This window comes from Brachyhypopomus gauderio, chromosome 1 (genome assembly GCF_052324685.1).
Source record: "Brachyhypopomus gauderio isolate BG-103 chromosome 1, BGAUD_0.2, whole genome shotgun sequence".
In the NCBI taxonomy this organism is placed as follows: domain Eukaryota; kingdom Metazoa; phylum Chordata; class Actinopteri; order Gymnotiformes; family Hypopomidae; genus Brachyhypopomus; species Brachyhypopomus gauderio.
In genome coordinates this window covers 22,975,851-22,990,850 of record NC_135211.1, presented here as the reverse complement: position 1 = coordinate 22,990,850, position 15,000 = coordinate 22,975,851, and the positions used below count along the sequence as shown (strand labels likewise).

Genomic DNA, 15,000 nt, shown 5'->3' with positions numbered 1-15,000 from the left:
CCCCCCTGGCCACCCCTGAGCCCGTGTGGCAAACAGGGAAACAGATAAACATAATAAATAATGATAAACGCATAAATAATGAAGAATAAACTTTGCGTGGATTACCTTGTGTGATCAAGCAAACCGAGGGATACTCTCTATCTAATACGAATGCGTTTTTATGGTGGCAACACCAGAAAAGTGAACCGACATTGTTTTCCTGCCTTCCCGAAAGGTCACGTGCCGGTCCAGTCAAGGGTTCATGACCCCTGACCCTACCTGAGCTCCACCGGAGCCCTGCCGCCGACCTCTGCCCGCCCGGGGTAACTTCGCACAACCGCAGCGACCTCTGACCGGGGTCCCATGTCAGTGGACGCCTGCACAATCGCGCCATTCAGGGGCCGAAGCCCCAGCACCGCACACTGGGAATCCCGCTCAGCCAACAGAACCCGCTTTTGTGTCCGCTAGGCCCGCTCCAGAGAGCAGCCCTGCAGGCTGACCGCACCGGATGGGCCACAGCTTGTGGGGCTGTGTGGGGGTCACGGGGCTCAGAGGGCAGACAGTGGAACAGCAGCCAGCTTCACTCAGTGTCACCTCTCCTCTGTCACACACATCTGAGGATAGTGAGGACTTTCACAGCTCAAATGGCAAGAACTTTAATTGTACACGTGCAGGCGTGTGTGTGCGTGTGTGTGTGTGTGTGTCATTGCCCTATTATTTATTGTAGTCATAATTTTTCAATTTGGGACACGACAACTGTGATCAGATGGTGCGGCCTGACTGATCTGAGCACAGTTGTTATTTGAGACTAACCTGATAGAATGGTGGGCATCACCATCTCTATGAATCAAATACAGTAATAATGCATCTGTAACTCAATGAAACTTACTCCATGTAAAAAAATGCCAATAACAGGCTTGCATGTGTGTGTACACTGTATCATTCATACACACGTGTGTATACGTGTGTGCGCGGTTGGCCCTATATATTCTCTTAAAGGTTTCCTTGGAAAAAGTCATAAATTAGTTTTATAACTCGCCCATAAATATGACATTCCCACATTCCAGAATTAGGACTCAATGTGTGAAAAAATCATTAAATGAAGAATATGGGATATTGCAGAGCACATGTGAAAGCCATCACGACTCCCGCATCCCCGCGCTTATAGAGTCATAGTTATAGACAAAAAAAGACTTTTTGTCTCTATTTTTTTTTAAGTGAGAAAGGGTGGGAGGACACGTTACCTAGGTAACGTCGCCGCAATCCAAAGCATGTTAAGGTGTGCTTGACACCCAAGAGGGTTTAACGCGCATGACTCTCACTGATCACTGTTCACGCCGCCTTACGCAGTCAGGCAGGGGATCCCATTCAAAAGAACTCCCAGCATCTCTACGGCAACAGCTGCGGCTGACTTCAGATGCAAAGCGTCGACATCCGTGCTCAACACACGCACGCACAGACAATGCGGCCACCGCCACCACTCCGTGACCCCGGGTGACCTCTCCCCTTTGGTGACCTCGGATATGACAGGCCCGCCGGCGATTAGAAAGCGCGGAATGCTTTTCTGTTGGCGGCACTTTCCCGAGAGCGTCGGTGTCGGTGTCACTAGTGGTCATTAATCTGGCTTGACTGGCCGCACTTCTGCCCAGGGTGAGATCGCCTTCGCCGTCAGCATCTCAATCCTCTTCCTCCGTTCCGCCTCCTCCCTCTACGGAGCCTTTTTGCACGTTGGCTGCCCAGAGCAATGGCACGGGGAGGGAAAAAGAGAGAGGGATGAGAAAAGAGGAAAAACTAGTGAAGAGAGGAGGAAAGAAAAGAAAGAGACGTGTGTTTTCCGAAGAAAGGCGGAAGAAACATGAGCTCTTTGGCTCCGAGCCAAGCTGTTGGCTTCGCTGCCAGGACTCCAAAGGCATGAACAAAACTTCATTTCCCAGGAGGCTATGTGGTGGCCCTTGATGCCCACCCACCGTACAAGCTGGCCAAACGCTGGGTATAATGAGGGACATGCCCGCAACCCGGGAACACCTCTCGCACTCCCGGCCTTGCCCAGGTCTGACCTGAAGTCCAATTCGAATATCTGGACGGCCAGATGGCTACACTCCAATCAGACAACATGGCCATGCCTCCTCCCAGCCTACTGGCTCGGGTTCAGAGGGCTCGGTCCAGCACTTCACATGGTCACTTCAATTAAAGACGCCTTTCTGTCCAATCTACCGAAGCCATGATGGCTTCCTAAAGAGGCATGGTACAAAATTACACAAGGCAGCACTACATGGCAGTCTAAAACATTATTTAAACCATGGTAATGACAAAGTAAACAAAACAAAAGCTTTGAACAGAAAGAAAGGTGCAGGAGTAAAGCGAAAGCAGAAGAGAGAGGATGAGCGGAGTAAAAGCGGTAGGAGAGGAGGAAGTGGAGAGACAGAGGGCAACCCCAGCAGCCCCTCCACCCGCTCTAATCAGTCTCTCCAGCTGGGCAAGACGAGAGTGAGCTGCGAGACGAGAGCGAGCCGCAAGACGAGAACGAGCCGCAAGACGAGAACGAGCCGCGAGTGATCTGTGAGATGAGATCGAGATGGAAATAAGCTGTGAGACAAAAGTGAGCTGTGATAAGAGAATGAGATGAGTTTGAGCCACGAGATAAGAGGGAGCTGAGAGCAAGCAGCAAGACTGGAGAGATTAGAGTGAGCCATGAGACAAGAGCGAGATGAGAGAGTCAGCTTTCGCCCGCATCCTCTAAAATCCCTCAAAAAAAGCAAGCGGTCCGTGGGCCAGCACTGCGAACCTCTTAAGGTGCTGGCATGGTCCCAAAAGGCCAAACAGTGTTTCTGAGTTTCTCTCTCTGTCTCAGTATCTGCACAATCCTTTCAGAACTCAGTAGTAATTACAGCAGCAGCTCTTCGCCATGGCGTTCCTCGCATGAGTTTACCCAGAAGACCCCTCAGCTGCGAAGAGGCCAGGATTCAGCGGAGAAACACCTCTCAGCCCCCCCAAAAGCACGTTGCTCTACTGCGCTTAGTGCAACAAAAACCTGAGTCACCGCCACTACCCCCCCTTCACTCGTTCTCTCTTTTCCAGTTGAGTGGTACTCCTAGAGGAAATGACACTTCAGTGATAACATGCGCCTCCTTCTCTCCCTCTCTCTCTTTCCCCTCTCCCTCCCTCCCTTTTTCTCTTCCAACAGCCCACCGCATGCCGTTACACAGTAGTACTGCTCACTCAGGCCCCAGATCACTAAACTGGGCACCTTAAAGTGGATGAGAGGTTCCATCAAATGAGTGGTTCCCTCCGCAGCGGAGGCTGAGGGAGGGAGAGAGGGAAGGGGAAGAAAAAGAGATCGAGAGGGAGGGGGGGGGGGGGGGGGGGGGGGGACGGTTTTCCTGGCAAGTAAAAATGTGTGGCACCTTTTAAGGTGGTTGAGCTTAAAAAAGGAGCTCAAAGTAAAAGGAGAAAAAAAAAAACAAAAGGAAAAGGACACCTGGTTCTCGTCAATACAACACACACACACACACACACACACACACACACACACACACACACACACACACACACACTCACACACACTCACACACACACACTCACACACACACACACACACACACACACACACACACACACACACACACTCACACACACACTCACACACACACTCACACACACACTCACACACACACACACACACACACACACACACACACACACACACACACACACACAAATTCAGGCGGGAAAGTGGGGGCCTTCTTGAGGTTTCACAGAGGCCTGCCTGGTCCCATCAATGTGTGTAACCTGCTAAATATGCCATTTAGAGCATATCCTGTCTGAAGCAAATCTGCTGCCCTCCCAGTACGCGACTGGGACGGCTGCCCTCCCAGTACCAGGACCAGCAGGTGAAGGCATCTGAAGTGAGGCGCGCTCGTTCCGGATCAGAAGAGAGGACCCTCGGCCGCACTCCTGCCTTTGTGGGAGAAGGGGCTGAGATTCTATGAGCACTCCAGTGTGCTCTCTCACTGTCTTTCACCATGCCCCTCCCCCTCTCCCCCCCAGGGGTCTACTGGTTTTGGGGTTGTGAAGCAGACAAGGAACATTCCTCAGGGGGGCCCCCGGCCTTTCTTGACACGTCTCAGCATTACACCCCCCACTCCCCCTTCTCCTCCCCCTTTCCTCCTTCCCTCCCTCTCTCTATCTATCTCTCTCTATCCACTTCGACCCCCCACTCCCCCATCCTCTCTCTCCCTTTGGTCTTTTCTCTCAGCCTCTTAGCCCCTCAACCCCACCATCTTCTATCTCTCCATCCTTAGCTCTCTCGCCCTCTGCACTCTCTCTCTCCAAGCACCTCCCTCTCTTCCTTTGACTCCGACTCATCTGCTGTATTTCCATTTCTACATTTTCTCTCTCTCTCTCTCTCTCTCTCTCTCTCTCTCTCTCTCTCTCTCTCTCTCTATCCCTCTCTCTCTCTCTCTCTTGCTCTCTCTCTCTCTCTCTCTATCCCTCTCTATCCCTCTCTCTCTCTCTCTCTCTCTCCCCACCTCACCCCCCACCCCCACCCTGTTTGTTTGCTGAATGCTGGGGGTCTCTGGCGGCTACGTGGGCTGTCTGACACTTCTCCCAGGCTCTCGAGGGGCCCAGGGAGAAAGTGCTTTGTGTCCCGACAACCGTGGCCCGTGAGGGACAGCCCAGCCCACGCTGTGTACACCCCCCCACCTCCTCCAGGGGGTCCAGGTAAAAGTGGCTCAAAGGGAGAGACAGCGAGGAGGAACCATGAGCAGGAGGAGGAGTCAGAGGGAGTCAGGATGGGTGGGGCACTGGAAAGTGGTAAACAGGGAGGCACTTCCTGTGAAAAACTGTGGCAATCTGTTTTCTCCTTTTTTAGGTGAGTCAGAGAGAAGTGAAACAAGCAGACGACCTCGCCGTGCCAACAGCAGTCTGACCAGTTCACACATTTGGTGAAATATTCTCTCTTTTTTAAAGCACTTCACAATCATCTCATGTCCACTTTAAACCTGTGCTTCCAAGCTTTAAACAAGCTTTACATCGGACATAATGAGATAAATCTAACAGGCTATTTGCCGGAGAGCTGCATGACATTAACACGACAGGTGATAGTTCAGAGGCCGTCTCTCCGCTAAACACCATCCTGCTTGCTACACCATTTCCAAACGTCACTGTAGCCACGAGCATCCCCATCCATTTATAATCAAACGAAGAAACAGTCTCAAAAGGATTTTCAGTCATCCGGCTTATCGGCAGAGATGATACCATGAGAAGGAGATGGTAAAGAAAAGCCACAGTGTTGTTGAGGCAGCATGGCGGTATCACAGGACACGGTGCTGTCTCACATCTGAGGGGACGGAGGTTTGGACATCCTAGGTAGACATTCCTCTACCCCTGCTTGGAATCCTGGGCAAGTGATTGAGGGCCAGAGTCAATCAGAACATCTTTTGGTTTATTTATTTAGCATCTCTGGATTTGGTATCTTCATTGCCCAATTGTTAGTAATGAATCCATTTGTGAGCTGGTTTCTGACATCAAAAGTGACAGTGGTTCAAACAGGTCCCCTGGAGGGGTGTGTGTGTGTGTGTGTGTGTGTGTGTGTGTGTGTGTGGATGTTCTAAATCTTTCTGTCCTCAGGAACAGTGAAGAGACGCGTCACGAGCACAGCGATAAAGCAAGAAAGGGGAGACGGGCAGGTGCATGAGGCTCCACCCCCACCACCCCAAGGGCTCGTGGGAAATGGAATCCTCACACACACACGCGCACACACTTGCACTTTGAAAGGACAAACACTGCCATATATCATTATCAAAGAGCTGTCCCCTACGGCGTCTAGCACTGATAATCCCCGAGTGGAAGAGTGTGTGCAAAAGTTAAAAGAAAGCAGAGGAGAGAAAAGACGTGAATGAGGGAAGGATGGTGACCAAGTCAGTTCTTCTGCACACCACTCCGCCTCTGTGGGTCGTCGGCCCCGAGTGAGAACACATCTGATAATCAGAACCGGAATGAACCCCAGTGGCAGGCCCACGGCACAGGGCCGAGGCAGGGAGCAGGCCAGACATCCACACGCAACGTAATCCTGCAGTCACAGAGCACTCATCTTAGTCAAGCAGCCACAAGCGCTCAGCCAGTGTAAACTATACAGTGTAAACCGTACGGTGTAAACTAAACAATTACAGTAAAAGATCCAATTTTAAGATGATGTATTTTCCATTGGACATATATATATATATATAGGTAAGTGAGTGAACAAGTGAGTGTGTGTGTGAGTGAGTGAGCGAACGTGTGAGTGAGCGAGTGAGCTTGTGTGTGAGTGAGCACAGTGTGCAGTACTGAGGCTCTGACTGATATATGTTTGACATTGGAAATAATTTGGAGCAAGAGGAACTGGCAGTTTCTCTGTCTAATTAAAGACTTTGGTTCACGTGACCACACACACAGGTGCAATAACATCAGACTGCATGAAGTAAGGCCCGCACACACACACACACACACACACACACACACACACACACACACACTCTCTCTCTCTCTCTGTCTCTAAAGAGGTTCCTCATACTAAGGGGCATCTGGTAACTTTTAAACTCTTGGCCGTCTGAGAGCAGCTAACACACATCAATCATCCTGCCGCCGCTCCACACCACCAAAGCTCTCCTCTCGTGACCAGCGCATTTTTGCTCCTTTTGTTCACCAACACCGAGCTCAGTCCAGCGGGGGGAGCCTCAAACTCTTTCTCCTGCCGCAACGGACGACATCTCTTCCAAACCGATTCCATTTGAGCGACGTGCCTCCGAAACCTGCCCGTCCAAATTGTTGTTGGAGCAGCGCGCGGCTTCAGCCAGACGGAGCCGGAGCTCAGAGAGCCGTAACGGAGAAGCCCGGGCAGGGGGAGGGGGGCGGGGCGCTTCACGAATGAAAAGCGCGAGCGTCTCGGGCCAAGGAGGTCCGGGAAACGAGGAAATTCCAGCTGACACACTGGTTAGGGAAGAGGCCGACGCACGGCCAGGAGAGCTGCAGCGCACGCCGACGTGTCACCAAGCGCAGCGTGCCTAGGCACACGTGAGTGGGGTCGGCGCACGTGCACGGCCTCCGGGCCAAAGTCCGCGCTCACCGCAGTCAACAAGAGGCATACAGAAGGTTGCGAGGTCAGCTGTCTTTCCTATGGTCCTGCAAAAAAAACCTGTTCCTTATGGGATTCCTGGATATGGATCAAAGAAGGTGCATATAAAAAGAATGCACGGATATTCTTACGTAACTCAAGCGTTTCCATGGATTCCAGTTCACTTCCACCCATGATGTTAAATGTTCATTTTGTGTTTGAAGCCCCTCCGTGGTCTGGACTTCATCCACCTTCTCCATCACACACTCTCCATTCCTCCGAATTTCATCTGCTCTGTTCACCTCGGCGTTCGTGGAGATCAGTGCATTGTGGGACAAAACCTCCATCTACTCCACGTTTCTCCTCACTCAGGAGAGCCTGCGGAAAACCCTTTTTTTCTGGCCTGCTTTCCTCTGCATTTACATGTATTTTACATTCAAAGCATTTAGCGGACTCACTTATCCAGAGCGGCTTACAAAAGTGCTTTAGATGTCTGCCCAGAAAAGTATCCTTAACTAGTATAAATAGAGTCCAAAATACCCTTAACCCGAGATACAGCCAGAGACCAGAGCCAGGGCTGGAACTTGGACCACGAGGTACGAAACAAAGCAATAAAATACAAGAACAATTCAACTGCCAGTTACCCGGCGCCAAACACTAGACGTGTGAGTGTAAACGAGAGTCCTCGGAGCGTCTCAGTCTGTGCTTTGTAAATATACTGTACAGCCACCATCAATATTAGCTCCTCTCTGACTAATCTGTGTTTTCTGAATCTCTTATGATATTTTACACTTTGTTTTATTTTAGATATTTTTATTTGTGTTTTCTAGTACTGTATCCTTGGGTAAGGTGCTTATGAACAAACGTTTGTTGTTATTAATATTATTATTACTAATCAGTATTATTTAGGCTAGTTTATCACAAATGATAGAGCTTGTTTTGAGAGTCAGACACATTAGTTATTCAGTTTGCATGGGCCAACCACCATTGTGTTGTGTAACAAAGGACAAAGTTTGCCCTGTCTTAAGTACAGCAAAGCAGTGCTGTATATCAGCTCCTTTGGAAATCTGGGAACACTTGCTGGCTGTGGGATGTTTACCTAATGTGCACCTGTGATATAGGAGAAACACCAATGATACTGCTTAACCGGAGGAATGAGGAGACACACTGAGTGCACTCAGGATAGTGAGACTGAGGCAGTGCAGTAGGAATTACACTGCCCAAAGTAAACCACACACTTTGGTTCTCTGAAGACAAAATTGCACAAGACACTACTAACGGTGCAACAGCCTTTCCTGATTTGTAAAACAAAAAAAAAGTGCAGGGTAGAGTGTAAAAATAATCACACACACACACACACACACACACACACACACACACACACACACACACACACACACACACACACACACACACACACACCTGCTGCTGCTGAAGGTGCAGTAAATCCACAGGGCTGATCTCCCCATTGGTGTCCCCGTTGGATCCGCCCTCTCTTCCTCCGCCGTCCGACTGGCTACTCAAACTGCTGACTCCATTCTGATTGGAGGACGCCGTTCGAATGGTCTCAGTTGCTGATTCCACCATCATCACGTGGCACCTGGGGGTGAACAGGGGCAGATAGAGGGAGGGGTTGGGGAGGGGGGGGGGGGGGGGGGAGCACGTTAAGCCAAACAAAGACTAAATGACCATGAACGAGTGCGATTGCTGAAGCTGTAGCTCTTGGCTTGTCTCAGCAAGCAAACAAGTTTCGTAACACGCGCAAACACAACTGTAACCAGCACCAGCGACCAGGAAGGTGGAAGAAAGCGGTCTGCGCATGCCAACGCCCTCGATGATGGACGGCTTCAGAACACATGGCGTGCGTTTCTCAGGAGGGGCTAACGTGCAAAACGTGGCATCACACCCGACAACCTTGAGCACGCTCAGTAAACATGTTGACTGCCACTCCTTTAATTTCAAAGGCCCCGAGTACCACCTGAGCCCTCTAATGACCTGCACACGCGTGTACGGGGAGCCAGAAATGAAGGAAATGAGGAGTGAGGGAGGGATGAAGGTGCAATGTAGGTCTGGGTAGAGTGTAGCTGCACAGCATGGAGGTCTCTGGAGGGAGTGATGTGGAGAAGATTGTCTCCATACAGAAAAAGTTATCAGTCTCTCTCTTTCACACACACACACACACACACACACACACACACACACACACACACCACACACACACACACACACACACACACCTCTGTTTCTGAGCACTGAATTCTTCTTTGAGATGAAGTCTTGCTGCATCTCCAGAAACACCACCAAAGGACCCTTTTAATTAGAAATCAATTGGGCAACACACCTCACACGCGCACACACAAAAAAAACTTGTTTGTTTTGGTTTCTGCTTTTCTTTTTTTTTCGAGATTGTGAAGGAAAACAAAGCAAGTTCAATAAGTCAGGAAGGCTGAGGGTGCGAGGAAGATGAGGGAGAGGAGCGTGGGAGAGGAGAGCGTGCACAGCGGCAAGGGTGCTCAGTACACAACAAAACCCTTCAAATGTGCAAACGGCACCTGCGCATTTGGTATAACGAGCTCACCTTTCTGCCTCTTCCTGTTTTAAAAATAAAACTTTTTTATTGTTTTGTTTTGTTTGCGCCTTTGTGTCTCTGCAACCTCAGGCTCACAGAGAGATACAGGACTGAGGCATTTCTGGTGATTATTAGCTTCTGGGAACAAGAGCAAACACTTTATTAAGAGCGCTGGAGGGAGGCGAGGGTGGGGGAGGGGCGTGGCTGATGAAAGGTGAGGGAAAAAAGACCAACAGCAACAAGGCAGGTGAGAGCCTGACATTTCTGCTGGCCGCATGCCACCGTATTTTCATTTAGAGAAATAAAGGGAAGACGAATGGTACCGGAGCGGGTCACGGCAGGCTCTGTTTGTCGTGGGAGCGGAGTTATCGGTACACCCTGAGCGTACGGAGCAAGCCAGGGCCCTCAGACAGCCACAACAGCAGCTGCACGGCCTGGAGATAGGGAGGGACCTCTCCGACCTGCCCCTCAGGGCCCTTAGCTCGGGAGCAGGGGGTAGCCGCGAAGGCCGTGAATCTGGGTCGCAATATTCCGCGTACCAGGCCCGGGGAGATGGTTTGAGAAGAATGGGCCCAGAGTGGAGGGTTGAGGGGTATGGGGTTGTTCCAGCGCACCTGCCGACAGGTTCCAGTCGAGAGCGAGTAAATGAAGCGCTGCTGTTTAGCTAGGAGGAATGCGGGCGTGGTGGGTGACACGGGGGGCTGCACACGGCCATGAGGGCCGTCGGGCCCCTGACGGCCCGCATCCGCCATCCCAGCACCGCTACAATTCACTGCCCAAGTTGCATCCCGTTCCGGATTAAAGCCGCGGGCCTCTGCACCTTTCGGACCTCGCGGCCTGTTTCCCTTTGCGGTGCCTCTCGCTATCTCTTATCCAGGACTCATCCGGTCTGGGTCAACGCAAACAAAACACGGCCCAAACAGACCGGCGCTCCCACCCAACCCAAGCCGAGACAAACAGACGTGTTGGTGTGGAATAAGACCCGCTGTGCTTCTAGACTCTCATTCCAAAGCCAGAGTTCCGAGAAGGCATTTCGGCCTGAAGCTTCTGGTAGAAGCTTCAACTCGGAGCCGATTCGCTGAGGTGGGCGGGGCCAGGTGGGCGGGGCCAATAGCGTAGCAGCAGCCAGCGCGACACGGCCACGGGGAGATGCAGGCATGCGTGAAGCCTTGTCATATCCAGTAATGGCCGTACGTCACAGCTGTAATGGGAGGTCGTGAAAAGAAGCAGGTCGATAAATCAGGAGCTGGGAAGCATTGCTTGCGGCCAGGAGACAGCAGTTTGCCGAGCCCTGTGAGTGCTTCTGCAGCCCGGAACACGCCGGAGGAATGAACCAGACCTGCCGCGTCTCGCTCTAGACGCCCCTCCCCTCCCCCTCACGCCCCCCCCCCCCCCCCCCCCACAGCCCCCTCCAGCTGAACTTTGACCTTGAAGAATATAGGGAGGCGCATTCTTCCTCCCAGGGGTGTAAGGCGGGCGGAGGGGGTGGGGTGGGCGGGGGCGGGTGAGGAGGGGGGTGTGGACGGAGGAGGAGAGAGAGGTGGGGGCATTCTTCTTTAGATCTAAGAGATAAAGAATGTATTTGTGGCGGAGAGGGTGCTGAGCAAATAAAAAGGCACGTTTGCCTTTTAATTGGACGGAAGAGAAATGGGACTCAACCTGCCTTTGCTTCAGGGACTCAAAATCAGCTTGCTGCAGATTAAAGAAGGAGGAGGAAAAGGTGCTAAGCAGCGTCTCTCCAGTACGGCGACGCGACGCCCTCCGCCTGCCGCCCCCCCCCCCCCCCCCCCTCTCTCTCTCTCCTTTTCTCCTAAACTTCTGATATCAGCAGATTTTCTTTGGCACTTAGACGAAAGGGTGGAGGGGGGACCGTGATTCATTCTCTATCCTGTTTCTGCAAGTACAGAGGCTGCAACAAGCAGCCCTGGAAGCTCCTCTAACCGCCTGTTAAGAGCTGTTTATACTGCTGATCCTGGGAGTTGCTAAGGTGAGACGGCAACCAGGGAATAAATACCTGCCCCCGACTTCTGGTGCATTCCAAAAGTGCACAACTACAGGAAAAAAGTGAAAGCTTTACTGATTTGAGAGAGAGAGAAGAGAGAAAGTGTGTGTGTGTGTGTGTTTAATAGAATGTGTATTGTAATTTAGGGAAGTAAAGTATGCACACAAACTCAGGAAATGGTGAAACAAACCACAGCTCATCATTCATGACTAAAACTTGTTCTTCCCAGAATGAGACATTTTCTTTCTCAAGTCTGCTGCCAAACACACATGCATGTACTCACCTCATTCTCTCTCTCTCTCACACACACACACACACACACACACACACACACACACACACACACACACACACACCAAACACATGCGTGTAAACTCACCTCACTCTCACACACACAGATTTACTATGAGACGGCTTCTCTGTCCCTGCTCTTTGGGTGTGGTGGCAAGGCAGCCGGCTCTCTCTCTCTCTCTCTCTCACACACACACACACACACACACACACACACACACACACACACACACACACACACACACACACACAGGCCTGTGTGGCAGGTGTCTGAGCCATGAGCCCTCACTGGTGGATCACCTCCAACAGGTGGACCCTCAGTTCCAACAGGTGGACCCTCCCCCTCCAACATGCAGCCACTAGCCCATAAGGGCAACAGCAGCTGCCCCCGCCACCTCCACCTGTATCTGGCCCCAGACCCCTCCGCTGCCCCAAACCCCGCCTAGTTTTTTCATCCTCAGTGTGGTATTTAACACAGCCAGTGATCACACAGATCCACAGCAAAAGACAACTGAGCACACATCACAGCCCACACGCCCTTAAGGATGACGTCTGCACACCGGGCTTGGATTGGAGGACGGCCCTCGTCAGAGAGTGCACCCCTGCATGGGGTCACCCACGGGTCGGCTCGAGCCTGTCGCTCTGCATCAGCCAAGCCCAGAACTTTAGATCCGGTTCTGTTCCGGCACAGAAGCCCCGCCCACGGCGTGCCACAGCTGGTCTCTGGTCCGGAACACCTCAGCGAGGGAGACAGGGCAGACCATCCCATACGGATGCGGCCACACTGTAGCGAAACCCGGGGATATAAAACACGTGCTTTCATTTCCCCGACATATGAAAGGCACTGAATAATACAATTCACTGCTGATGGCTTACTTTCTAATTTCTGCTGATTTTCTGGTGAGTTGTCATGCCAGGGTGCATATTCTCTATAAGAGGAGTTAACTACAGCAGCATATTCCCAGTTCCCTCTGAGCTGTAAGGGGCTGTCCAAAAGACCAAAAAAAATAGAAAGAAGAGCATAACTCATATCACAATGTTGACAGACTGGTTTAAATTTGCAACTGGGGATCAGCGGCACACACCAGCGCTTTGCTCAACTACAAAGTGCATTTTCCACTTCTAAAAAGAAAATAAAAAACCCATAATAAGACAGAAATGACAGAAATGGTCATATTTATGCTGTCTTTTGAAGCCATTCCACGTCTTCCCCCCCATCGCCTCCTGCCATTTTTCTCTGGACTTCTATTTCTACTCCTTCATTTTCTTTTCTTTACCTGCTCTCCCCTTCTTCTCACGAGCTGATGTGTTCTGATGTGTTGGAAATCTTCAAGTGTAGCTTGAAATACATGGTGGCTCATTTTTCAATGGTCTCCTTTCTGCACCTGTAGCTAACCCCCCCCCCCCCCCCCCCCCCCGCCTCAAACACTGTCTGTTCTCTCTCCGTTTCACAGCGTCTTGCTGAGTTGCTAACACCCGCCACGGAAACGCTTCGCCCTGCTTCACTTGTACAGGACCTTCTAAAAGTCCCGTTTCCCCACACACAGGCACACATGCTTCATTAGGAAAACAAAACAGGAAGGTGTTGAGGTTGAAGCGGACGGCGGCGATACGCGGTGGGCCACGTGGGCGATGGGCGTGGGCTGAGAACCATACGCTCTGTCAGAAGTCCCCTCCCCCCACTCTATCCCCCCCACACCCCACCCCCTACCACGACCCCCTCCCCCACACCCACCCCGACCCCTCCCCACACCCCACCCCCTACCATGCCCCCTCCCCCCACACCCCACCCCCTACCATGACCCCTCCCCCCACAACCCCACCCCCTACCATGACCCCTCCCCCTACCACGACCCCATCCCCTCCCCCCCACACCCCACCCCCTACCATGACCCCTCCCCCCACACCCCACCCCCTACCATGACCCCTCCCCCTACCACGACCCCATCCCCTCCCCCCACACCCCACCCCCTACCATGACTGGGATTGAGATTGGGATTGGCTGCTGGGTGGAGCTCATATGAGGGTGAGAGTCAGAAAGGCTGGGTCACACTACCTCAGTGAGAGGGTCATACTGCCTCAGAGTACTCTACACTACAAATATCAGTAGCTATGTTATTGGGCTTGTTCTGTGCTGTCTACAACGGACTTTAAATGTTAAATGATTTTAAATGTTAACTGATTTTACAAACTTACAATTTCTAAATGTCCTTGGTAGTTTCTTTCAGAAAAAGAGTCGTAAACTGTATAGCAGAGTGATCTGCACTGATACTGTTTATTTATTTGTCTGAACAGGAAGAACTGCCTTGCAGATATAAGCATACAGACTGAGGAAGGATAGGGTGTGTTTATGTTAGCAACACTCAATGTTGGGCCAAGGGGCATGGGACAGGTGTGTCTCAGCATGTGTGTGTGTGAGTGTATGTGTGTGTGTGTGTGTGTGTGTGTGTGTGTGTGTGTGTGTGTGTGTGGGGGGGGGGTGTGTTTTTTGGTCTCTGTGGTTAGAAAACACAACGTGTAGGCTTGTAGGCACCAGAGACATTAAGGTACTTCCTCTGTTAGTCCATGCTGCTGATATCTGACCCTGCCATCTGTGCTAATGGGGACTTTCAGAAAAACCCATGTTTATCAGAAATAGGTTTTTTGTTGTTTTGTTTCTATGAAAGTGATGCTATGGAACAAGTGAAGCACTACCACTGGATGAAAGCTAATAAACACTGAACCAAACACTGAACTCCTTTAGGTTAACAGGTTCAGAAGCCCCATCTGCATCACTAGTGAGAGAGTGTGTGCGCGTGTGTGTGTGTGCGTGCGTGCGTGTGTGTGCATGCGTGTGTGTGGGTGTGCACGCACATACTCAAGGGTGTGTACAGCCAGGTATGGCAGCCGAGAGAGAGAGAGAGAGAGAGAGAGAGAGAGAAGAGAGAGAGAGAGAGAGAGAGAGAGAGAGAGAGAGAAGACTCCTATGAGTGAACAGAAACTGAATGAAATGTGAGGGCAAAGGGGCAAAGATGGGTAGAGAGGAGCAGAGAGGAGCAGAGAGGAGTAGAGAGGGGTAGAGAGGGG

General features: G+C 51.3%; 1 protein-coding gene across 4 annotated transcripts in view; it reads right to left on the bottom strand.

The window, feature by feature from the left end:
- Window positions 1-8,669, bottom strand: part of foxp4 (forkhead box P4) — an 82,759-nt gene extending 74,090 nt beyond the window's left edge. For all 4 annotated transcript variants that reach the window (XM_077003508.1, XM_077003516.1, XM_077003525.1 and 1 more), the window contains exon 1: window positions 8,495-8,669. In XM_077003508.1, coding sequence (XP_076859623.1) covers window positions 8,495-8,662 — 168 coding nt within the window. In that variant the 5' untranslated portion in view covers window positions 8,663-8,669. The remainder of the gene's footprint in view (window positions 1-8,494) is intronic.
- Window positions 8,670-15,000: the final 6,331 nt, after the last annotated feature.